General features: G+C 40.7%; 1 protein-coding gene across 5 annotated transcripts in view; it reads right to left on the bottom strand.

The window, feature by feature from the left end:
• IGF1 (insulin like growth factor 1) overlaps positions 1-27,103 on the bottom strand; it is a 75,619-nt gene that overhangs the window by 45,808 nt on the left and 2,708 nt on the right. For all 5 annotated transcript variants that reach the window (XM_046646564.1, XM_046646565.1, XM_046646562.1 and 2 more), the window contains exon 2: positions 24,951-25,107. In XM_046646564.1, coding sequence (XP_046502520.1) covers positions 24,951-25,107 — 157 coding nt within the window. The remainder of the gene's footprint in view (positions 1-24,950; positions 25,108-27,103) is intronic.

Here is a 27,103-nt window from a genome sequence, read left to right as displayed (position 1 = left end):
AGGAAATTTAAATCTCTGGTGACAAGTAATTTCTAATCTAGATAGTCTTCCTGCAGAACTAAGCTGCAATTCAATTTAAAAATAAGACACTTTGAAAAGCAAACAAAACTACTGGTTACCTGCCATTTTTAAGGCACTGTTCTAAATTGTGGAGTATGTGGAAATAGTTGGGTAAGGAAAAGTCCTAGCCTTCAAGGAGTTTATGACCCAGCAGGGGGATGAGACAACCCCAAAATAACCATAATACAAAGCAGAATAAGGTTAAATGCCTGAGCAGGCAAAAGGTACAAGGTACAAGGAAGGTTCAGAGAAGGAACCCTGCTGAGTCATGGAGGGGTGAACCCTACATACGAGAGAGATGGCCATCTTATGGATTGGCATAGCACCCCATTGCTGTGCTTTTCTGTTTGCAGAACTAGGGACGCAGTAGAGTTGTTCTCCCACTGTTGTCCCTACCACTGGGGGGATTGCAGCAGAGGCCTTCTGTCAGGATGTTGAAGAAGGGAATGCTTTCTCAGCAGAGGGATTTTATGAGATTGAAGGTCTTACCCAACTCTATAATTCCACGGTTCTCCTACCTTTATTCTTGACAGAAACTCTTACTCTCTGGTCTACCTAGGGTTTCTAAGTCTTGTCATATTATATCCACTTGGCAGAAGTGAAGCACAAATATGGGTAGGCACAGAGACCTCCAAGGGACCCTATGTTATGGATTCTTCTTTTCAATCTCTTCCAGTAGAGTAAACAGAGAGTGTGTCCAAAAGGCAGTACTCAACCATGGTGAGCGTGAAGTCATGAGATGAAGACTTAAAACGTGTTTTAGTAAAGTGATGGATTCTTCTGAACTGAGAAAATCCATCCAGAGTATATCTGTTTTACAGGTGTGGATTTTCACACGGTAGAAAGGGGAGCATTCTTTTCCAGGGCTTTTATGTTATCCCCCTATCACTCTTTCTTTCCCTCGCTAAATTTCCTGCTTTTCTTGCCCAGTTCAGTCATTTGCTGCTGAAAGCCAAAAATCTCCTTACTTATATACAGGTCTCCTAGAGATCAGTCCATTACAAAGAGTAAGAGAGTAGCACAAAGAGCTAAGTGAATTATTTTGGCTGTGACAGGAACCGTATTTGCCTCTTGGCGCTGCTTTCTGCCTTTCTTTGTGAAGTCTCTCTTGCTCTGATGGCCCCAGCAAGCTTTCTGCCATGAACGGAAACACAGCCACCAGGCAGTGCTCCACTTGGAGAAAAATGGACTCCTGATAGCTCTAGGACTAAAATAGACCTGATAAAATCCTGCTTTTCTGGACTTCTCAATCTCTTTTCACCCCCTGTTTCAAGGCCATGCACCATTTAATTGGAGATTATGATTAATACTCTATATTGGCAAATACAGATAAAGGACACATTTGTGTATTCTTTCTTTCAAACTCATTTCATGCTCTTGAACAAGTTCTCTTGCTATTTTAAATTTCATTTTCTCAAGATCTACCTACTGTTTATCAATATTCTGTCCATGTATCAATGCATCTAATTTTGATTCATTCTTTCCACTTCTAATAAGACTCCAATAACACCTTGGGTAGGTTTTCAGAAGAAGGGTCTTGGGTCATTTCTCCTAAACCTCTGTTAATTGCAGGATTTGGGAGCTAGAGATACAGAGGTTCAGCCTCGAAAGAGGCTTCAGATGATCTTATTATAGAAGGTTAGTCTGATAGTGTCAGAAGAGAGCAAGGAAAAAGATTTTGGGAAATCAGAAAGGCTACTGGTGAGAAAATAAGCAAACGTCAAAATGTACATTCTAATACCATATCAAGCGAGTCGCAGTTTCATATCTGGAATTTCATCAATGGTTCCCCACAACTAGTCTAGCTAGTCTATTCCCAGAACTCTTGTAGGTAGACTAGTTGGCTTCTAGATCAAGATTGAGCTCATCAATGATGTTGTATTAAAATCTGTGACTTCCTCGTGGACTTGATTTCAAGGTCCCCTCCACAGAGCATTTGAGTATTTCTCAAGTAATTTGAGAACTACCTAATATTTTTTTACCATTCTCTATTTTGTTGGCTTACACAGAGTGGGTAATAAATTTCCATGAAGCCAGTGCTTCCAGAAGCTTGAGATCAAGGTGCCAAGATATAGGTCCATGGACATTTTATGGTTTCCTTTTCTTAACACCTCAGGAATTATGGACCTTCCCAGCACAAGAGACTCCAGTGTACCTGGGATGTCCTGATATGTGTAGGAAAACAGAGAACAATGAGTCTAACCCCAGATGGAAGCCAATAAGTCACACCATTTAAGTTGCCTCCCTTGGTTGGCTGGAAAGAAGAGGAAGACCAAGAGCCCAAATTGAACCTAACAGAGAGTCTTCCTTGCCACAAGAAATCTACAACCAGTGGCTGTAACAGTGGGTGTGCAACAATGCATGCTGTAGAGGGCAGTAAGAAGAAGAAAAAGTGAAAAGAAGAAGATGGGAGATTGGTTAGATGTTCCAACAGTGGGGAAGGAAAGAAAACTTGGGGAATGTACTATATGGTTCTCCTCCCAGATGATTCCAGGAAACAAGGGTCTCACCATTCTTTTTTCTCCTTTAGCACTGGTCATCTGTATCTTTCTGGCTAAACTCTAAACACCTAAGGCAGGAAGCCTGTCAGTTTGGTTCAGCACTTTATCTCCAACACCTGCTACAGAGTGTGGCATATAATAGATGCTCAGTAAATATCTGGGCACTTACCGATCACATTTTAGAACTCAACTTTGCAGGTCTATAATTCTCAATCTGTGTAATGTTGGTCTTGCCAATTAGACAATTATAGGCCATTCCACATGCGTGTTTGACATTCTTCCAGAAGGCATAGTGCTGTGCTTACTGTTGTTATTGACTCTCCGAGCTTGGAGGTAATGAACGATAAACATTAAGTGTATACTTTTTAAAAAGGATAAGACATTCTCTTCCTGTTGGCTAACCTCATCCATGGAAGAAAGAAATCTTCCAGGCCAGAAAAGAGCTGGGTGAAAGAGGGAGAGCTTGGGCTGGATCTGCCAGAGCAATTTGGCCCTCGGAGATATCTAAGCAGAAAGCAATTTAAGGACATGGGCCCTAAAAAGAAAACAGCACCTGCCTTGCTGAGCAGTCTAGCCTGAAAATTGCTGGGTTGAACAACACGTTGCACCCTGTGAAAACTTGTGACTTCAATGTGAAAAAAAGAGGTTTTAATTAAATTGGGTGTTTTTGAGTCTCCCACAGGGAGTTGGGATTTGGGGGTCGAGAAGCTGAGAACTTTATTAGGATAAAGGGAGCGTTCTCAGAAATCCTGGAACCCCACAGCCCTTGGTGAGATACTCCATCCACATGTGGCCGTGTTTTTGCCTTTAGAAGCACTGTTACCATTAGCATTCTTTTGCAGCCAAGCAGGGCTAAACCTGGAATGGTGTTCTTGGTCTGTAGCCTGGGATTGTCCACACTATGTTTTCCCAAACATTTTTTTTTTATGGCTTCTAGGTTTTCAGGAGTGAGAGAGTTCCCTGTGGGGCTCAAGATGTCTTAGCTTTTTGGTTTGAATTTGGAAAGATGATCTTAAATGGGGTGGTGGGATTAGGGGACATTTCTTCGGGCCTCAACCAGTGGACTCTGATATTCAATTCAATTCAGGCAATGTAAATTGAGCACTTGATACATGCAAAACACTTTCCGAGAATCAGAGGATATAAGGGGGAATATGATGTCAATTCTGGCCTGAAGATATTCACAAATGAACATATACTTAACTCTAATATAAGTAAGATTGGAAAAATTACTATAGGTACAAATACAGAGGAGGCTGGAGTAAAGAAAGATAAATTCTTGGCGATGGAGTTGGAAGAGGCCTTACTAAGGAAGGAATATATGAACTTGGCCTTAGAGATTACCCAGTATTTCCCCAGCTAGGGAAGAGGAGATGGACAAAAAAGCAAAGAAAAGAGGCATGTTACGGGCAGTATGCTAAAGGCTACCAGGTACTGTGGGTGCTAGGGTCGGCTGCCTGAGTTAAATCCTGGTTTAGTCCCACTTAGAAGCTATGTGCCTTTAGGCACGTTATGTGTTTCTCAGTGCCTCAGTGGTCTCACTTGTAAAGTGAAGATAACCATAGTACCCACTTCACAGGTTTGTTGTGAAGATTAAAAGAGTTAGTACATATCAGTGCCTTGAACAGTACCATGCATACAATAAGTGCTCAGAAAGTGCTAGCTAGTATTATTCTTTAATATAAATGTTGCTCTAACCTATCTTTTTGGGCTTGTCTTGCGCTACTCTCCGCTAGCATATTACCGAAATAACTGGCCGCATGGCTCATGCACCTGCAAACATGTCTGATACTCTGCTGTCTATGTGGTTTTCCACTAAGTTGGTTTCTCAGCCCAGAATTTCTCTATCTATCAAAATCCTATCTATTCAAGACCTGTCTTAAATACCAGATGTGACTTCCAGACAAATGTGAGGACCCTCATTCCATTTCATAGGCATTGTGGCAAGTGTTTGGTAGCTCCCTTTCTGAAACACTAATCAAGGCTATTACCAACCCACTGGTGTGATTCTTGAGATCTGCGGTTTCCCTTCCTTCTCACTAGAGGGGAGTGCATGAACCAGGGAGAAGGGCAGATTCATCTTTCTGCTATTCCCAGGTTACCCTGAAAGATGACAGCAACATAGAAGGAACAAGATAAAGCTGGGCCAGCTTATTTAAGAATGGAAAAGGATCTCATCTCCTCAATTTTGAAAATTGTTTCATAGATTGAGCCAGAGGAATGATCCAACTGGATGGAAAATTCCCCATCAATGGGTCAACTGAGTCAGAGGCCAACATTGGATGTAGAGTCTGGCTATTGGACAGAACCCCAAATATTGGACCGGGAATGCAAAGATGAGTGGGAAGAAGCCTTTCCTATTTTCTGTTTACCTATCAGTCTGGGAACAAATTGATGATCTCAGGCTCATTTTCCACATCCCACTGTGTCTGAGTCCACCATCATGCAGTGCTTGGCAGAGAGGTTTAGGACTGAACACACAAGGCTCAGAGCTCCTTTTCCATTCAGCTCTCTGAAGCCTGGAGAGTCTTGGCTGGGTGTGTGGGGGAAGGGAATGAGAGGAAGGGAGGACATGGCCCCAGCCACCCACTGTGCCATTCCTGGGTTTTGATTAAAGAGAAAAATATTGGCTCTGACATTCTCGATTTGCAAGATCCAAATGTATTTTGACTTTTTAGAAGAACCAAGGGCTCAGGTTTCACGGGAATGATCTTCCTGCTCAGAACTTCTGACTCAAAACCTAAAGCCACTCAGCTTCTCAGTAGTTGAATGCACAGCAAGTGCAGTTAGCAAAGTGACATTGCAATGGCTGTGAGTTGCACAACAGCATGATGTCAGCCTTCTGATGGGAGCTGGGCTGTTGAGCAATGCCATTTGGAAGAGAGCGGTCACACACAGAAACCTGTCCAACGGTTCTAAGAATTTTATATCTTTAAAAATATTCAGTATATTTCTTTATGTGTTGGGACCCATGCTTTCCAAATCCCTGATTAGTGTTTTTCCAGAAATCTCCCCTGAATCTCGAGTGAGGCAGTGAATTTCCAGTCAACAAGCTAAGTTTGTTTTAAAATACCCTACAGTGAAACCAGAATAGGGCATTTAAAGTGTGGGAGGAATTTCCCAGAAGGGTCTCTGCTCATGGCATCTGCTCTCCTCGCAATTTCCTCTACCTACAGCCTCTTTCTGAATGCTGAATCTGGGGTGGCTGAAATCAAGAGCCTCCATGAGGCAAGGTGAGTAGGCTCAGGTTAGATTTTTCATCCCCTCATCCTTGCGGGTGGGAGACATGCATTCCATTGTGCCTGGTACAGGACGGAGGCACCCTGCTGCTCCATCCGCAAACCTCGTCCCAGGATGAACCTAGCAGACAGCTTGGATGGGAAGCTGCCATTTCTCTCCCTGGCCCTGGGAAAAGATGAGTCATGAACGCGAGCAGAGGACAAGGAGTTGGCTAACTAGACATAAAGAGTTGGGAACCCTCTGGAAAATGCTCCCTCCGGAATGAAAGGAAAATGGCAGCCTATCTGACAAGTGCTCAGTAGCAACAGCCTATGGGATGTGGCCTTCTCTACTGACTGTTAACTTAATCCTTTTGGTCACGATGTTTGCTGTTAAGTTTTTGCTAAGGATTCGCACGTATATCGTATTTTAGTAAAGAATCTCCTTCGTGAAAAGGAGAACTTTTGTAATAGGGCATGGTGACCATCTTGAGAGCGCCTGAGGAGAAAATTTTGCCCCTGTGGAATTCTTAACACTGATATTGTTTATTCAATATTTCCATTTAAAGAAAGGTGTGTGTGTGTGTTCTAATCTAGAAGGTAAGAAGAGATTCTGAGGAGGTGACGAAGCATGAACAAATGTAACTCAAAGGCTAAAAACTGAATTTTAAACTCAAATGAGAAGAAAGTCTTCATTTAGGGAAAATCAGAGAAAATACCTCAGGAAGGAAAAGGTATCAAATCTAACTGTTAGCATGTAATAATATTTTGTCAGGAGTTTTTCCCTCATTTTTGTTCAACTGCAGGCTTTCAGCTAGCATTAATCTTCTAATCAAAAGGGAACAAATCTATTTATAATTGACATAAATGATAGTCCTATTTATAGTTCTCTTTGGTGTTCCATGTTTCTCTGTGGGAGATTTTCCCTGAAACAAAAGCCTACTTTTTGAAGCAACTGTGTTCCGGGGACAGCCTTGATCATTTCTGTTGCCCGAGAGATGTATTTAATTAACCTCTTATCCCTACTCACGGGATGGTGGAATGCGAGAAGCACTGACCAATAATACAGCCACTCCTACTTTTGCCCTTGTAATTCCAGTCCACAGAATGCATACACGACCCAAAAAGGAATGGCAGTCTCCAATCTCTAGAGGAAGATGCATGAATGTCATCTTGGCTAACCCACTTGCAACTTCAGAATATACCGTGGCCTAGCACTCCTTCAATTTGAACAGCACCTCATTCAAATTATCTCGAGAAACCTGTAGCTGACCTTGATTCCCTGGAATTTTGTGAGGACTCCACAGGTATTATCTCACCTGATAGTCACAAAGACCCCATTTGGGAGGCAGGGCAGGGCTGACTGTACTCATTTTACAAGCAAGAGAATTGCCCAAAGGCACCCAGATTATAACCAGCAAAGCCGACTCTCCTTAGGATGTTCAGGTCTCCTCACCTCATATTCAGAGCTCCTTCTGATTCCTAACATTGTCTCTTTGGTGAGAAAATAAATGTTAATCAAATATACCCTGACACTCACAGTTAGATTTCTGTTTAATTTGGAAAAATCTCTGTTTTGAGGAACTCTTGTGCTGAAAGAAAATGAACCAATGATGCTCATGTTGTCTGCATTGGTTCCCATCTGGACTGAGGATACAGAAGGTTAGATGGGAGGGGAAGCTCATGACTCCAGGTAGGATTTGGATGTGTCCTTGAACTTGAGGTGGACAGATTGGCCTGGCAACTTCAGAAAAGGAGGGATTCTTTCATGAGCTTTCCATCAAGTCAAAGTCAAAGCAGCCTGTTCACACAGTATTTCTGGCCTCTCTCAGGTGACAGAGCACATCCATACCTCTGCCTAGGTCAATGACCCAGGGAGACAGAAGGTGCATGAAGGTGACAAATTCTGCCTTACTTTTAAACATCAACTGAAAACCTCACAAGACTGTAAATAGGAAAGAAGAATGAAAATTCTTGGTATTCTTTTGGAAATTCAATAAACATGTTTTGAGATCTTCCATGTCCAGAAAGGATAGAAAAAAAGAATGCCATTTTTATATATTATGATATATTTTAATGCCATCAGTTTACTTTGATGAGAATTCCTACATATGGGTCAGGGTTGCATTCTTAACCAGATTGAAGGTAACCTTAAGGCAGGCTTTTACGTCACATTTTGAGAACATCATAGGTGTTTATTAGTATTAGTTGTCTCCACTGGCTTTATTAGTTTAGCTTTCTCCTGATTTCCAGCACTATCCTGGTACATAAGAATCCATAAAACATTGCTGAATTGAATTACATTTTAGAAGAGTGACTTGCTTCTTTTTAGTCCATATTTTATAACTGGTCATTTTGGTCAAAATCTATTAAGTTGGATCCATTTCTGGAGCCAGTGAGTTTTGACTTTATAACCTTGTAACTTGTTGACAGCCCTTCTGCCAGGGCAAACAGGAATGAGAGCTCCTTTCTGGGCATTCAATAACTTTAGAAATGGACACTTCTGAATGCAGTGTGCAGAGCGCTTTCTGTTTCATTTTTTGCAGGGTGTTTGTGCTCTACCTAGTGCTGGCTGGGGCCCCAGGAATGGATTGACTCCTGTAATTCTGACACGAGTTGAGCATACTAAAGGGTTTGCCGATTCTCCTTGTGAGACATGCAAAAGAGATTTAATCTGAAGATCACAGCTAGCTTCCAACAAAAAGGATCATGTTCTGTTTACCTAAATTCCCTCAGTAGTTTCCTCTAGATACAGCATTTCTCATTCCCTACTTGAAAATGCCTAAAACTCCACGGGGGCCTTCCGACTCAGCCATGTCTGCATTTCAAATAAGTTACTGCCTTGTTATGAGCACACACAGTTAATCTAGGCCTGGAAGGCCAAAGAAAAATGGATGACTTAATTAATTCCATGTGGACATTGACTGTATAAGGGAGTATGTGGGATCTTACAGAGATAATAAAGCAGCCCTCACCTTCGAGGAGCTTATAGTCAACCAGATGGTATAAAGCATGAACTTTCACCAAAAAAACACAATATAGGCTAGATTATAAGTATTGTAAGAGTAATGCTATTGCTGTTCAGAGGAAAGAGAGTTGACATCTCGTAGAAGATTTTACAGAGGAGGTGAATTTTGAGAGAAGAACAGAAGGAAAGTCCAGGGAAATAAAACACATGGTAGTAAGTCATCTAGGTTGGATGTTGGAACATGTAGGCAGCATTTGTAACTCAAATGCCCATCAGGACCAAGCAAGTCATAGAAAGGAGTGAAGCGAGCCAGAGTAAGGTAATAGAGAGTGGTGAGGATTTGGGTAAAGCAGAAAGCATGTGACAATCTAGAGGAAGAGTCGTTTAGTAAATATTGACAGATAATTCAAAGTTTTATAAAAACACCATATTAGCCAAACAAAACACTTCTGAAAATTGGATACAACTTACAGACTGCCAGTTTGTGAGCTTTGTTGTAGGGAAACATTAGGAAATACAACTGGAAAGTGAGTTAGAGGCCTTATATAAAATGCCTTACTGTCAAATTGGGGAGTTTGGATTCAATTTACTTAGCCACGGATGGTCACTGGAAATTGTTTAGAAAAGGGATAAAGTGATTAGAACTATGCTTTAGAAAGATTAATCTCATGGGCGGGATGGCCGGTGTCAAGCAGTGTTGGACACAGAGTGATCATTGAGGAGGCTGTTGCAATAGTTTTGGTGAGTGATGAGGAGGACCTAAATAGTGATGGGAATGGAAGAAGGGACACATGTGTAATCTTCCAGTGAATTGGTAACAGCTGTTCTGGATCTTGGTGCAAAACAAACTACAATGCTACAACTCGTTTTGTCTGAAGAGTTGAGTTTGATGGTCTCCACTGTCCTAAACACTCTGAGTGATTGCATAACTTGTCCATTGCGTTGGCTGGGAATCTGGCCTTTCTTGCTTTAAAGGTCACTGGCCAAAAACTCCACATGCTCTTGAAGAAATATCCTTTTGATGATCTCTAAATTATTGAATGTTCAGTTTTTTGGATTTGAGTTCTTCCTTCACCAGAAGGACTTGATTGTCGTTTACGTTCTACCTGAGCTGCACCCTTGCTATGTTTGAGGAGAGGTGCAGAGTTCCTTAAAGGTCTGTGTCTTATTCACCTGAATCAGCAGTGGCTAGCCTAGTGCCTGGGTGATAGTATAAAGGCAATAAATGAGTGTTGAATTGAACACAACAGAAAGGTGTATGGTTAATATCCAAAGAGATCTTGCATATCTGGGGCAGGGGTGGCATGGGTCAAGGCCATGCTAAGGGAAGATGGGTATATAGATGAATAAAGCAAGCCTGTAAGGCACTGTGGGGAGCTGGAGGGGCACATGCCCCACCTAAAAGGCTCCAGCCAGTAGCTGCCACTCAGCAATGCCAGCCAGCAATGCTAGATCACCTGTCTTTTTCAAAAGAAGCTGTTCATCTTTGTTTTTGTTTAAAATCTCTTGATTTTTATAATACCAAAATTAAAAAAAATATGTAGTGAGTCGACTAAACAAAACATGTCTCTGGGCTAGATTCAGTAGCGTGGGAGTAGGGTCTGGTACCATTTTATGACATCTGCTCCAGAGTATTAACTCCATGAGGGTAGGGGCTGTGTTTGACTCATTCCTTTCATCATTAGTGTTTTGCTAACTAGAATGCAGTCAATGAATGGTGTGCACTGGAATAACATAGGGCAGAAATATTTGTATATTCTCAAGCTTGGGGTTGTGTGATTGATATTTAATGGGTCCTCATACACTATTGGAAAACCTCTTTGAAGGCATGGCTTCATTCTCCCTTGGGTATTGCTTAGCACAGAGCAGGTACTCAGCTGATGATGCCAGAACTAAACTGGTTAGTGCTATAATTTTACTAAAGCACTGAGCAAAAGTAATGAAAGAAGAATGCCAATAAAGAAACATACAACAAGCTCCATATCCAGTCGGATTTCTTAAAGGATTTTAGAGATTTCCACAAAACAATAGTAAATGTTAGTTCTGGAAAAGGTCTTAAAAATTATCTTGTCAACATTCTTTCAACGGGTACAGTGCCAAGGAGTCAGGAATATTGTTGTACTAAAATGCTGTGGATTTACTCTAAACAAATTAAACATATAATTGTGAGCTGAGTGCAATACCACCTTATCCTAGAGTTGAATACAATTAAGAGGTGGCAGGTACTTAAAGTTAAAAACAATATATGTGAAAACACATAAACCTATGACTTATTTCTTTCCCTTGGAAAGTTGTGAAAAGAGATCACAATGATCCCATTTCAGAAAGAAGTGAACCAAGGATCATCTTAATATCAGTGTTCCAATGGAAACAGATTTTGAGACCTATGGGACTAGTCACCAAATTTACCAAGATATTCAGTAGTAGAGCTCTGAGTAAATCCTAGATTTCCTAATGCCCAAATTCAGAGCCCTCCCTTTTCCCAGCATCATTCAAGGAACAGAACTTACAAACTGGCCCTCTTACACTTTTACCTGCCTGCTGTGGGATAAAGTCTTTTTGAAGAAGCCACATCCTTTGGATACCTAGACCATCAATAATGAACTCAGGCTGGGGAACCTGCCAAGTTCCAGAATGGGTCTACTGAAGGCTTTCAACTGGGGAGACAGCTGTCTCTTTGGAAAGCAGTTTTAAAGTTTACCCTGCACCTTTCAATAGGTGACAGAAACCCACTTTTCTCTTAAATCCCTGTGGGGACTCTAATGGAACTAATCAAGTCATAGTCACGAGAATAGTATTAGAACCTGGCTGAGCATGACAAAGGAAGCAATTTGATATGAGTAAAACACACATTTGTCCACTCAATGCAATTAGAAATTTTTTTTTTTTTAAGGACTCTTGCTTGGCTGTTCTTGAAAAATGTAACTATTGAAAAAGAAACTGGCAAGATCTTAAGAACTGGATCTCAGTTCCTGGCCCCGGTGATGGGTTTGGAAATTGCAGCCACAGCAATTAGGAGTTCCAATTTCCAGTTCACAGAAGGTCAGGCCATGGGGTTATCCTTAGAGCAGTTCTATACTTCCTCTGAGGAAAGGCTCCACCAACTTGAGAGAATGGAGACTTGATACAATTGAATCAGCATATATTTTGTTAACGACCAGAAGCAGGTTTGGCCCCAACAACATTTTTCAAATCTTCAGAGAAAGTTCAGCTCTAACTATTTTGTGTTCTCTCTCTTAACACAGGAGAGTCACCAAGTTAGTTCCTGGGATTCCCTAGATCAGGGCATCACAAAACTTAATGTGTATACAAATCCCCTGGGTATCTAGTTAAAATGCAGATTTTGTTTTAATTAGTTGGGAGTAGGGTCCTTGATTCTGCATTTCTAACAAGCTTTCAGGGTGCTTTGAGTAGTAATGCTCTAATCTGTCTTCATACACTAAACTATATTTTTACTATGGGACATTGACGTGTCCCCCTTAGAATATTTGTTAATCAAATGAAGTTTTCCCTTATAAACAAGAGATTGTTTCTTGCCACAAAACACTTTCCATGTCCTTCAATAAAGTCTGGTTTCTTTGAAGAGATAGACTCTTCTGCTCTTTATTATTGCTGTTTTTTTATCGGGCAGGGCATCAAAATTATTTACATCGATTGAAACCAATCAGCTGCTGAATGACTTTAAAACACTAAGAGATCAGAGACTTTAAGACACATCAGAACCAGCCAGAATTAAGTTCTAGTGTGTCTTTAGCTTGTACATCATGGTGTTTTTGTTGCAATATTGCTGAACCCTCGTCTGGCTTCTCTGGTAAGGGAGATTTCCATAATTGCATGCAAAGCACTAGTAATCTACAGAAATGCCAGCCAGATTTGTGGCACTAATACCTTTTACAAGTCTTATGATTCGTATGACTCAGGGCCCACAGACTGTCTATCTTAAGGTAAGCCTGAAATGATGCCTGTTGTATGAGTGTGTCATTGGTCTTCTCAGAATCTATCCTCAAATATCTGTTCCATAGTGGGAGGCAAGAATCAGCAGAAAAGAAGGAATCTTTGGAGAGCCAAAAACATCTCTACACCAAATTGAGAGAGTGAAATTGTAAGGTGAATGCAATTAACTGGCAGTCTCGTCTATGCCGAAAACATAATCACCCCTTTAATAGGGAACATTTGCTGTGCTTGACAAACTCACAGTGAAATGGTTGGATCCATAGAAAGGAACATGCTGAAAATGGTTTCAATATGATCCTGTTTTTTCACTCAATAGCCATTGATTGAGGGTGCCCAGCCAAAAACAATGAGAAAATGAGCCAACAATAGTCTTACCCTTTGACCATATTAGATATAGTTGCAGCTGAAATTTGTTATATGTTTCAGGAATCACAAAGCATCCATATGGAACAAATATTTGGCAGTATGGCAGATGATGAAACCAGGAAAAATTAGACAAATTATCAATCACTCACTCCCAAATTACCCAAAAAAGAAATTAGATCCATTTTCAGTAGCTTTGCTTTCAAATTTCTTCATTCCATGAGTCACCACTACCTTCTGCCAAACTAAATATGTCTATGAACGGCTGGAAACTTTAATGGAAAGAAACATAAAACTCAAAATACGTAGGAAAATTTAAGCTTCTTCATGGAAGACCTTCATGGAAGACTAGCAAGTCAGGAATGTGTGGGGACAGAAATAATGCATCAACAATACCTTTTGTTTGGGGTAGCTTCTGAGTTAAGAAGCAATACGAAATGCATAAATTAGTCAACCAGCTGACATGACTTCAAATCAAAATGATTCCCAGAAAGGAATTAGCTATTTATTTATTTATTTGTCTCCATCAGACTACTGGGGTCTATGAAGATCCGCAGACCTACAGTCAAGTTGATCAGACTTGAGATAGAGACTTGATGTTATTCAATGGGTAGTAGAAATTAGAAGAAAGTGTTTATGAATGAGTAAAGGCTTGAATTTTCAAAGACTATTCTGATGCATTACACTGGAAGAGTATGACATAGCAGTTCACTCTGAGTTTAAGGACTACGATCGCCAGTGCTACCTGCACATGAATTTATCAAGGTTAAGTTTCAAGTCTCCAGCTGTGCAAAGAGCTCTAGAGTAAGAGCGAAGTGACTGAATTGCAGTCCTGGCTTCCCCACCAGCATGCTCTGCAACCTCATGCACATCATATTTTTTCTGGATCTTGCATCCCTCATCTGGGAAGTGAGAGCAGAAGACCATCTTGCTCTATATGGTTCTTTCTAGCTCATCAATTCTTCAATTGGCAAATAGAAATTACTTGTAGTGTTCTCTGAGGGCTGATGCTCCAGCTGTTGTGCCTACCTTGGGGATAATTTGTCAGGGATGTACTTTGTTACCTACCTTCCCTTGACTACCACTGCTCCTTTTAGTGTGAATACCTCAGATGAAATAAGAGAGAGGAATTGAGTCGAGATTCCGTTCTCAAAACCATTTGCATAGGTGGAATCTATTTGTGAAGGCTCCTATGATACCCTTGAAAACTACCTGTCGACTATAGTTGGCTTACTCTGGATCTAGGAGAAATTCTCCTTGGGCAACAGTGAAGGGGCCCCAAGTTGTGATACCTCAAACAGACTTTTTTCTTCTATACCTTCAATCTCAGACCCACAATGGTGGCAGTAGCAAATGGAAAGTCATGGGGTATATTCTGGGGATTAGTAGAAGGCAATAGCTTTTGGAAAGGCTTTTTCAACATCAAGTCAAGGAGTTTTATTAAGTGGCCAAGACTGATGCTGCGGAGGACAGAAAAAACTTTTAAAACTTAGTCTCTGTTTTTCTGAAAGAGCTCAAAATAGAGAGGATAAAAATCCATGGCAGCAGTAACTGGTATGTGTGTGATTCAAAAGTGCCCTTGCTACGTCAAATGTTGTGTCATTGGGAGCTGTTGGATGTGAAGCCTCTGGGATAGAAGAATCTAAGGGTCACTGGTCCATATGGTGATGAAACTCACAAGTTTGATTTCATTAATGTAATGCTGAAATAAAAAAATTCAATTCCCTTAAATCAGGCTGTGATAAGGAAGCAGTTTAGATGGGCAACCTGAGAGCACAAAGATACTTTTCTGATTAGTGAGTACATTCCCTCTGCTGAACACTGCTTCTTGAGGCTAAGCAGAAATAACCAATAGCTGACTTGGGAGAATGGAAATCTTTTGCCTACATGTGATACCTCAGTGAATACATAACCACCTTGTGGAGACAAACTCTTTAAGCAGGCTCAGTGTGGTAAAGTGATAGGTTCCATCTTTTTTTCTGCTTCCTCCAATGAAGATACAAACAGTAATACTGAGTGAGCATTCTGAAGATTCATTGATCAACTCTTGGGTGGTTTAAATGCAAAGTGACATGTGAGTAGGAGATACCAACATGCTTTTCTTTTTAATTAATAAGCTTGAGAAGATACACTGCCAAGTTATCTTTTCTTGATTATAATTATTGCAGAACCATTGAATTAATGGTTCAGCATCATGAATGGTTGAAGTCCAACCAGTGAACACATTTGTGGGTGATGATTAGAGGGACAACGCAAAGTATTCAATTCAATTAATTAATAGTGACATATATGGATGGCCCATTGTTTCCAAAACACTTCTGTAGCTGAACCTCAAAACAACTCTGAGGTATAATATTTTTATTCCCATTTTACTAATGGGGACTATGAAACCCAAGGATATTAAGTGACTTCTCCAAGGTCATAGAACTATTAAGAGAGCTGGGTGAGGCCCAAAAGTGGAACTTCTGATTTCCAAATAATACTTCATTGACCTCTTTCTGCTTTCTGGTGGGGCTATTTATGGGCAATAAAATGACTGTGCTGATACTCAGATAGGAAAGACATAAGAAAGGAGGAGAAAAATTGTGGTAGAAAAAACTACCTCTGAACCAGGTGTTTTCACTTGTGAGGAATTGAGATCTTATTTATGATATGACCAAGAAGGGAATGGCCACAAATATTGAGGTCAAAGATAACCAGCTTCTTTTTCACTTGCTCCAGGTGGTCACAATCAAACTAAGTGCACAGTTTTGCTCTATACCATTTCTGCCTTCCCCTCCTGCTGTTACTAAAATAAATGAGTTTCATAGCAACAAGACAAAAGGGAGGCCCTGCAAATACCTTTTCTATAGCCTATAGGAAGAGCTTTATACTTTTGGAAAAGATCTTTCAGAACCACAATGACTCTTGTCCTTGCTTATTCTGGGCCATGGACAATAGACTCCTGATTAACTAGTGACTGATAATTAGTTTGTGTGTTACTTTCATTCATGGCTTTCCCATCTCTCTAGTTGCCTTTCTTCTAGACACTTCTCTAGTTCAGTAGTTCTCAACTAAGGGTGATTTTGTCCCCTCCCAAGAGGACATTTGGCCATGTCTGGAGACACTTTTGATTGTCATGACTAGAAGGATGGGACTACTGGCATGTAGAGGGTAGAAGCCTAGTATCGTGCTAAACATTCTATAATGCACAGGATAGCTCCTCTCCCCCCATAAAAAATTATCTGGCTTAAAATGTCAATAGTGCTGAGGTTGAGAAATACCACTGCTAGTGGCACTGCCGGGGGAGGTGAGGGCAAGTGAAGAGGTTGAGAAATCCCGCTGCCAGTGGCACTGCTGGGGGAGGTGAGGGCGAGTGAAGTCGGATTTAAAAGCATGCTGCTGGATCTCACAAAGGGGCTGAGGCTGGGGGCAGGGAGGAAGGAGGAGTGAGGAGGCTGAAATCTGTGGTGTCCCCAAGTCACTTTCATCCAGAATCGTAACTCTTGGTGCTCCTTTCCCCAGTTTCGTAGATAAGCAGGAGCTGGCTGCAAGTGAGTTGGCACAGCGCAGACTTTCTTAATCACTTGCCTCTGATGAAAGACCCATTTCATCAGGGTAAATGGCACGGCAGGAGTACCATCTTCCCAGCAATATTCACAGAATTGACTATGAATAACAAATTTTCAAAGTTTAAAAAGACCCCTCCGACAGCCTTTCTAGTACCTCATTAAGATCACGGATGAAAGAACAAAGTCCAGAGAGATTCACAGAGTGTTTGCTTGGAAATCTGCAAAAAAATCAGGTGTAAATTTCTTTTGGCTTGGGGCCGTCAGAGAAATCTCCAGAAAAAAAGCTGATCCAAGAACTCGTCAGCCTGTTTCAGATTTTCCAGGAGCACAGCTTTGCTAAGTCATTCCAAAGCGTTTCTACCCAAGTTGACATTGGAGAGATTGACCAAAGAGTCAGAATAATATAATATACAATAATAGTCTAAATTGTGACCTTAAGTGGACTTGGAATGCCTGAAGCACATCTGAAGGCTTTGTGTACTGTATAGGAAACAGCAGAGAATCATTTCAGTTTGTGCAAATTTCTCCAGCAAGGGAACAAAAGTGTTAAGTCTCAGGTGAGTTTAATGTAATAAAAGAGCCACCAAGCTCTATGTTCATTTGAACCAGTTTGATTGGAGACCACTCCTGGCCATTTAAGTTTACCAGGTAAGTGAGAAAGGCCCAGTTCAGAAAACAGAATCAACAGTGTCTTCTCCCTCTGCCACTAATTAGCTCTGTGACCTTAAACACGTCATTTCTTTCTGAGTTTCGTTCTTGGTGTTTGGCCAGATTATTTTTCAAGGGCTTCCAAGCTAGTAGCAATCTTCAATTTTACTTCCTTTGAACAATTAGGTAGTTTTAAGGGGGATATTAGAAAGATGTATATTTAATCAGTAATCAGGTTCTTGGGTGCTTCAGCATGCCTTTTTTTTTTTTTTTTTTGCATGGAAATCCTTATTCCTACAGAACGCCTGAACAGTTAATGCAAAAGGTTTTAATTTAAAAGACTGTGTGGTCGCTGCTGGTTGCACAATTTCTCTTTGTGTCCATGCTGCTGCTGATCAAATATTGCAGAGCCCTTAATTACCTTCGGACAAATGCAGAGGGCCACGTGCAAAAGTTCTGGGCAATTCCATAAAGCAATACGCCAGATGTAAAGTGAAGGGTTTTTCTTGGTATTTAAGGTTCAGTGAAAAAGTAAGAGGGGCAGCTATGCCAAGAATGAAAAGCCAGAGCTTGCCAAGTGCTTCTTTAAGTGGCTTTAGCCAATGTGAGACTAAACAGTGCATTAAATAGGCATACAGCTTACTGCAGTTAAGGAATTGCATGTCAAATAACAGCTCTTTGCTATGTTTTAAACATGATCTTGCCTATAGATAGAGACAAACAGAATGCTGTGTTGTCATCTCCTTAGTCTAACAGCTAATAAGGCCTGGGGATTTGAACTTTCCAGGCAACCCAAAGTAATTCTTTGTGATGTAAGAGCTTGCTGATATTTCACGGAGAGGTGTAGGATGGAACTCTGCCAGGGCAGCAGCTCAGTGCAAAAACAATTTTTTGCCACCACGGTTGTCAGAGACGTCTGGCCGCATAAAAGAGCAAAGGCTTTGTAGCCTGTTATTGAGAACAATAAGAAATCTCCTTGGAAGAGATCTTGTGCCTGTTTTCAGTGTGTCTGATTCTTTGGTGTGGGCTGTGAGATCAGAGGGAAGCCTGCTAGAAGGATGAGGTCGGCTCTTAACAGAGGCCCTGAGGAATGCTGGCATGGTACATGATGTCTGGACAGTGTATATGGAGGCTCAGAGAATGTGAAGAATGCCAAAACTCTTGGAGCCAAAATGTCAAACCTACCAGCCACTGAAGACACAAGACATTCCAATACTAGTGGTCTTCAAACAACTAGTTGAGTAATACCAGCACAGGTGGAGCCTTGCATCCAAACCCCTGGCTGTTCCCACTGCTCCCTTCATGGTCAAGCTGGGGAACTCTCTTCCTGGTTCACTATCTGAATTATGGTGCCTTGTGACCAACTCTCCTTTACTACCTCTCTCATAGCACCCAGAGAAAGATCCTGGGTCCAAATAAACAGCCCTTCTTCAGTAGGTCTTTGAGAAAAACCAACAGAACTAACAGCTGCAAGAAATGAAACACTTGAGGTTTGCTGGCAGGGGAAGAAGTTAACTTGAAGTTGGCCAGAGGAGGGCCTTCCTCAGATCATACTGCATATCCGGGTGCTCACAGGTGAGCTACAGTGCTCTGTCTGATTGGAGTCCAAGATTTCAGTCTGTGAACACTCTTGAACAGCAGCAGCTCTAATCAGAGAAGACTTTTCTTGTTCACCCTGAGGAAATTGTATTAGTATTTCCCAAATTTTTCTAGAAGGTAAAATGTAGGGTCATTACATGGATATCTCCCTCGTGCCTCGTTTCAAAGGAATGTTCAGAATCAGCAGAGTCACCTTGGGGTTCCTGCTTCTTATCTCTCAGAAGAGGACAGGGATTTTGGCTAAGCTACAATGCTTTGTGCCTCTAAACAATGTGAATGGCCAGATGAACATGCTTCTCGGAGATAAGAGACCTTGACTTTGGTTCTGGATCCATCCAGTGAGGTAAGTCACAAAATCTCAGTGTCTCATATTTCTCATTTGTCCAATGAAGCAATAATGATTGCCTTCCAAGACTGGGGTAAAGACAAAATAAGACAGCTGATATAACTGGATTTTGAAAAAGTAAATATACTAGTCAAACATTAGACGTTCTTCCTGTTACCGATATTACTACGTAACTATTACTACTAATAACAGGTTTTATCAGCTACCCATAAGGGGAGAAAATGAGTATATAACTAATTGGGCTGTTCACATACCTCAATGTTTGCAATGGACTCTGCGACTGATCCCAAATGAGAATAGGTAAGTATAGTAGCTAACGTGTATGGTGCTTACTACATGCCAGGCAGTATTCTAAGTTAATATGTTCTGATATATCAACCCGTTTAATTCTAACCTCAGTCCCATGAGGCAAGTCTCATTTTACAGATAAGGAAATTGAGGAACAAACAGATTAAGTAACTTGCTCAAAGTCACCCCCAAGTAAGTTGCTGAGTTGGGATTCAAACCCTGGATTCCTGGCAATAGAGACCATGCTCTTGGTCTTGAACCGTTCACTCTCCTGCTTCTTATAATTCTCCATCAGAGAGGAAGGAGATGGTCTTGAAGACCATTAGAATGTCAAAAAAAATTATTTTCTAATTTTGCATAGAAACTATTACTTTCTTAGTGGTCCCTTTGTCTTCTTGGGCATATTTAAAGAGTAGCAGCAGGTACTTAGGGTTGATAGTAAAACTCACTGTTTTTCTTTAAGAATACCTGTGGTCTATTAGCTTAGGGGTGCTAATGAAGTAAGGGCCATAAGGTCAAACCCCACATATGCCAATTAGTTTCAGAAAGAAAAGCTTTTCCACAGCCAGTGACTGTACCTAACTTTGACCAGCTGTCGTACAAATGCATGGCTGGTAGGCTACAAGGTACCAAACCAAGGAATGCAAATGGTGCAGCTCAAATCCAGCCCCACTCAAAGCAATGCTAATTGTGGGTGAGTGTATCTTTGAGTGCCCCAAATTGTATAATTCGGAAGGGAGTATCAATAGACTGCAAAAAAGCTTTTGGTCAAGGTTTAGAAGTTTATAGATTCTTATTTGTCTCCTCTAATTTAGTAAAAACTGACCTACTCGTCCTTACGTTCCAGAGAGTGAGAAAATGCCAAGATGAGAACTGTAAGCTGCTCCTTCCTAGCAAACAAAAGTGGCAATCTGTTTTCATGAGGCATGTGCTCCTTTGGCCAGATGACCCGAGTGTATTTGGTCATGCCTGAGCTTCGATTCCATCCCTGAGGGGTTGAAACGCAGCTTGAAACAAAAAAGAAGCTGGATCCTCTTTCTTTAAGTAGGTGTAATCTCCTATCTTTGGGGACGAACAGAAACTATGTATAGAAGATAAAGAAGATTATAGTTCTTTGGTCACTACTTAAATCCAAGGTTCTCCTTTCTTGAATAGCACAAAATCCTTGTTAATTACAACCTAGACTACGAGTCTGTTAAAGTTAGAAAAGGTCATTTACTTTAACAAAATCTCCTTGTTTTATAGACAAGGACATTTCGGCCCAGGAAGTTTAAATGCCTGCCTAAGTCATATAGCTAATGAATGACAGGTCTGGGAGCAGTTTTCTGAGCACTCTATTTCAGATGAAAAAAGCTTAAGTTAATAATAATAACCTAGATCTAGGAAGGTTGTTGCAATCAATAACAATGAAATTCATTGCAAAGTTTCCCTTGAACTCTGTGAAACAGTATGGTTTAACACAGGAAGAATGCCATTCGTTTATTCAGACCTGTTCTTAATAACTATGCATTGGAAGTATGTTTTACAAAAGCTATAAATCTGAAATAGCCAAAAGGGTATCCAACTTTCATTTCTAATTGATTTACTTCTCCTTTTTCCCAGACTGCCGAGGTAAAGCATATACAGTTTATTTAAAGGACTGTTTATAGGCTCTTAAAACTAAAAAGGACCCCAGAAACTTGCTTTCTTTTGGTTGCTCTTAATTGAAACCATCCAAGATGGTTGGTTGTCTATCAATTTTTGAAGTATCTCCAAGGAGGGAAATTCCACAAGCCCCTGAAGTGCACGTGAAAATGGTTAATCGCCATAGCTGTCAAAAATTATATCTACGGCAAGCTTAACTTCTCCTGTTTCACTTGAAGTTCTTTTCCTCTTGCTGTTTCATGCAAAACAAGGTTATCACAAGTCACTTTACATGAGGGCTCCATCAATCTGGTAAGATAATAGCTAGCTCTTTGCCTTTATGCTACCTCCATTATACTACAATTTTTCTCAAAGGATTATGAGTGCGCAAGACTGGTTGATATGCTCTCTTACTATGATGCATAGGGAAGAAGCAGTAATTAGCTTTTCATTGGAACTTTCGTTTCATAAAATGTCTGGGGAAGCTGCATTAATTATAGAGGAACTGCTCCACTTATTCCGGGAAGACGTTCACAAAACAGATAATCTGGAAGGCTGCTTCCACTGTGCTCTAGTGGACCTTGGGCTTGTAGAGAAATATGAGCTCATCCACAACACTGAGTCAATCTACACAAAATAAGCATTCCAAAACAATTTTATTCAGAACGGTTTTGTCTCTAATAGGGTTGAAAAACCTCTCCTTGTTAAACATTATGCCTCAATGAAAAAGATATATGGAGGCAATTTGCTTTTAGATGTTTGAATTTCAAACTAAGATCAGAAACTGCCTTCCACTATTAAAAGAAAATCCATGATTTGAAGCAGCTTAAAATAAAAGGCACAGCCTCAAGAAAACTTTGAAAATAAGGGTAAAAACAATAATAAGAGTCAATTGACAAGGGATAGACTGCTTTCCTGTAAAAAATATTTCAAAGACTGTAAATGCTTCAAGCTGACTTCTCCACACACAGTAAATCTCAGGGGACAAAAAGGAAACTCAATGAAATTTGTTGACAACAGTTAATGCCTATAAGAATAATTGGCTCAGACACAAAACAGACCATCAGTGTAGCTTAGGGATGACCAAAATGCAGCTTCTAAGTCATTGTTAGCATACATTATATTCAATTGAAAAAAGGAAAAATAGTTTTATCAAATAGCTGGGTAAATATGAGGCGAGAAGAATTGTCCAAAGTACCTGACAAACCTAATTCTTGGTGATTCTAAAGACTGAGATCCCAAATGAGTAATTCCATTCTATTCGCTTGGATTCAATTCAATTCAGTCCCAACAGTTCAACAATCAAATATGAGACTTTACTATATCAGCCAGATATTGAGCAGATGCTGCGATTCAATGGTAATTAAACATGGCCTGTGGCATCAAGGAGCCCATTGAGAAGGTAGATCCTAGTTAGGTGATTTTAAATAAGGGACAAAGTATTCAGGAAAGGCATAAAGGACTATCATCTATTCTCCCATGATTATTTTTCTCCTATGACACTTGATAATACTTATGTGCATATTTCTTTTTTTTACCTCCCAACTAGACTGTGAGTGCCTTGAAGGTAAAGTCAATCTCTCATTCATTTCTAGGCATCTCATTCATGCCTAGTACAGTGTCTTACACATAGCATATGCTCCATTAGTGTTTTGATTTAAAGACTTTAAAGGGGCTAACTTCTCTTGGGCAAAAAGGATTGTCCCGTTGACTACAAAGTTAATAATAATACTTTTGTGCACAAGGATCTATGTCAGACAAAGAGTTTACCTGAGTCACAGAATTCTACAAGGCAGAACTGACGGAACATAGACTCTCAATGACAATACTGACAATAATAATACATAATTTGTAAAGCCACTTTCTATTCAAAGTCATACTCTAATCAAGAGTTGCTGTATACAACCTTCCCCTTTCAAGTTATTAAAATAGAATAAAAAAACTTTTCTAAAACTTGATCATTAGAGTAACAGAATGAAAGAAACTTTTCACTATTTTGAAACTAGTTTCCATTGTTGTTGTCCAATACTCTTAAGTATCTATGTGAATATGCATAAGTATCGTATGTTTACTTGGTACCAAATCATTTCTTTCCATTCTCATTTTTTGTCATCTAACGCAAACATCACAGGCGTAGAAGGATCTAGTCTCCATGCACTGTGCATAGAACTCCTGGAGCATGTCGTGCTGAACATCACAATTCAACACGGCACACAACAGAAGATACTTGTGGGATTGGCAATCACCTAGTGAAGCGGATCAAAGGAAATCGCACAAATGGATTACCAAGGCAAAAAATAAATTCCTCTTGAGCATAATACGTGAGAACCACTTATTCATTTTTTAAAACATAGATCAGGAGCAGCAAAGTAGAGAATAATGACAACCCATTGTTGGGTGATGTTGATGTGACATATGCCTTCCATGAGATATTTTAAAGTTAAAACCAGTCTGCTATTTGAAAAGCGCTCACCCGATGAACTCATTCATCTGCACTGAACAGAGAACTGGATAGACTTGCTTTATTACCAGAAAAAGAAATGAATTCACTCAATTAAAGCATTGGCTGGAAACAAAGAGTGAGAATCTGCCCATTCAAATAGTAGGAAGCACTTCTCATTCTCTGTCACTAGTTGTTTACAGGCTATTTGTCACCAAATCTACAATGAGTCCAGATCATCAGTCCACTTATAAGCCTCTTCTTCCCGTTCCCTCTACCCATCCCAGACTGCTATACACAGGCTCCTCCCCCCAGTGACACACACACACACACACACCCCACCTGGGAAGAAGATGAGAGAGACCTGAAGTGTGTGAGTCATCACAGGAGCTATTCAAAGCTTAGTGGGTGACTGAGGTAAGCTGTCTCCACTTGAGCGGTATGAACCTCTAAGAATGATTCATGCACACAGAGGACCTGAGCGTCAGTTTCCTGGACCTCTCTAAAATTCCAAAGAATTATATAGAATGAGCATCTGGCTTTAAATCTTTCACTGTCCTGTAATATACAATGAGACTGGTGCCTCTGAGGTAGACTCTTGAAGGGATCAGTTCCCTCAGGCAGCACTGACTTTTGTTTGGGTTTGTTATTTGCAAGCGTTGACTTGGCTGTCTACTTGTTATTGACTGTCGACTTCTTAATCTCCTGAGACCTACTCTGGGAGAAGTGACCCTGCACTTGTCAGAAACCCTTTTCCAGATGGAGATATCACCAGAGAGCCCCAGAGAAGAGCTACGTCAAAGGAAGGCAATAACAAAAAAATCAAGGTCAGTTTGCACAGAGGGCAAATTAATATGGCATTCCAGTTTGCATTTAGAGACAGCCTGTGTATTTGCAAATGTGCCTTGGAGCGAAGTTCACCTTCTGTCTTTTCCTGGTGATTTCATATGGCATGGAGACATCTGGGATGTGCCCCCTTCATTCTTTTTCCAAGTCCACCTTACTATTTTAGTCCAAATTACCTAGCACTTAAAACAGGCCTACATGTTTCCATGTGTTTATATTTGCACCCACAGATCTCGAAAACAAAACCCTCAATCCCCCAGGGTCGCTTGTCCCATCTTTTCACCGAAAGGAATGGAATAGTGAAGGTAGAGTATAATAGTTGCAGGACAGCTCAGCAGAAAGTCGTTAAAAGACAAACTGCTAAGGAGGAAAATTCCATCCTAAATCTGCAAAACCTGCCACAGCCCCGCTGAAACACTAGGCTTACTTTAAGGTGAGGAATCTCGGAGGCTGAGGATGGCTGCCAGCCACGGGCAGTTATTCAGTTATTCACACACTCCCTGCGGTTGTAAATCCACAGAGCAGTGAGAGGGAGGGCTACTTACTGAAATAAAAGCCCCTGTCTCCACACACGAACTGAAGAGCGTCCACCAGCTCAGCCCCGCAGAGTGTCTCCGGTCCAGCCGTGGCAGAGCTGGTGAAGGTGAGCAAGCACAGGGCCAGGTAGAAGAGATGTGAGGAGGACATGATGTGCATCTTTACCTGCCGAAAAAACAGAAGGAAGGTCTTGTTTCCTCCTTGGTCCTTGAAAGGGGAGGGTGGGGGTGAGGCAAGGGTGCATTTACCCCGGCATTCCATTACTGTCATGAATCAAAACTATGCTTCAGAGAAGAGCAACAGAGTGCATGAGTGACCGCAGGGTGGTGTGGACTGAGCCCGTCTTGGCATCATCAACCTGTTTTGAATGCCCTTGCTACTGTGGAACCTTGGGGAAGTCCTCCCTGAACCCCTTCTTTATGGGTTCCTATTACGATTCACTGAGACAAGATACCTAGAAACATTCACTATGTAAATGAAAGATGCTATTATTGCAGTGGGATCCCACACCCCTCAGAGATCCTGGTAAACCTTTTGAATGATCAAAGGTTAAATTGTGCTCAGTTCAGATTTGGGACCAAATATGTTTTATTAATTTAAATTCTCCAAAGATTGTCCATCCCCAGATGGCATGTGCATTCATTATTGACCAGAATATTAAATTAACCAGAACATCATTCCCCAACTACTGATTAAAGAGAATTTACTATGGCTAAAAATGGACTTAGGAAAATACTATATAGTGTTATAACTTTTTTTTCACTTAGAGAGACAGACTGAGAGACAGAGAGAGGAACAGAGAGAGACAGAGAGACAAAGAGAGAGATTTCTTACCTGGGGGAGAACAGTAGTTAATACAACCACATGTGGAAGTGAAAAAACAGAGACAGGAAAAATGTGAAGATTTAAGAATGAAATTGGCTCACGCTAAGTAAACCCTACTCCTTCTGCATTCTAAAGTCGCTTGTGTCAAGCTCAATATCAAATCAACACATATGTATAGAGTGCCTTCTGTGAACAGGGCACTGGGCTCAAAACCTGAAAAAAGTCTTCTTTTTTAGTCATAGGAATTCTGACTTCATCTCTTGGAGGGACTTATGTGTCACTGAATCCATTTTATAGCAAAATATATTGAGGGACCCCTGGTTGGCTTGACTTAGCCAATGATAGACAGCCAAATGGCAGCCCGGCCAGAAGCAGGATTCCTGTGGCTCAAGTCTCCATCCTTACTCTCTGTAGTAGAAACAACGCTAAGGTGATCATTAAGTTTTTCCATATTGCTACTTGTGACACAAAGATTTCTTCCAGGAAGCCTCCCAAGGTGAGTAGCTTCAACTCTCTCAGATGCATTTACTTTCAGTGGCACTGGAAGAGTCACCAAGAGGATGTTGATAGAGAAATCCTACCAACAGGGTCATGGGGTTACACCGGAAACTATCATTATCAAAAGAGCCTTTTTTGAATATCACAGTAGTGATAGGTCCATTTCACCCCATCACTTTTGGAGAAATGGACTCAATTCTTTTATTCTGACCAGCCTTCTTGCCCTCCATGAACTCTCAACTTAATGGCTCTACATCAGTGGCCAAGTTTGCTCTATCATTTTAATTAAGATTTCCATTTTTGTGGCCAGACCTTTAGTTCAACAATTGGGAAAAAATATAAACCCCTGATTCTCATTAACACAACATACCAATTTGCTTAATGCTTGTAAAACAGTTGAAGATGAAAAGCGCCCTCTATTTGCAAATCATCATAAATAATGGACATAAAACAGAAGAGGAGGTGAAAACTCAACTGAACATTTCTTCCATTTTCTCAATAGGAGCTCTACATGGAAGGCCACCTCCATGTAGCCAAAGCCAGTGGGACTGCTAGAAACAAGTTATCATCCAATCCTCAGTTTTCTTAGTTATAAAATAATTAGTAGAGGTTTTCCCCTTCAATATTTCCAGTGGAAAACTCAACAAATCCAAACCAACTGGATTTCATTGCTCTTTTCAAAAGAGCAAACTCATAATTGATCTTACAGAATATAGCCCACACTCAGGCAATGGGCCAGTTCTAGAATGTATATTATTCTACCAACTCTATTTCTCCACCCCTCCCTTCCTTGTTGACTTTATAGTAAAGCTGAAGGTCAAGCACCTGCAATTGTAGA

This window comes from Equus quagga, chromosome 19 (genome assembly GCF_021613505.1).
Source record: "Equus quagga isolate Etosha38 chromosome 19, UCLA_HA_Equagga_1.0, whole genome shotgun sequence".
Classification (NCBI taxonomy): Eukaryota; Metazoa; Chordata; class Mammalia; order Perissodactyla; family Equidae; genus Equus; species Equus quagga.
This window is presented reverse-complemented; position numbering and strand designations above follow the sequence as displayed.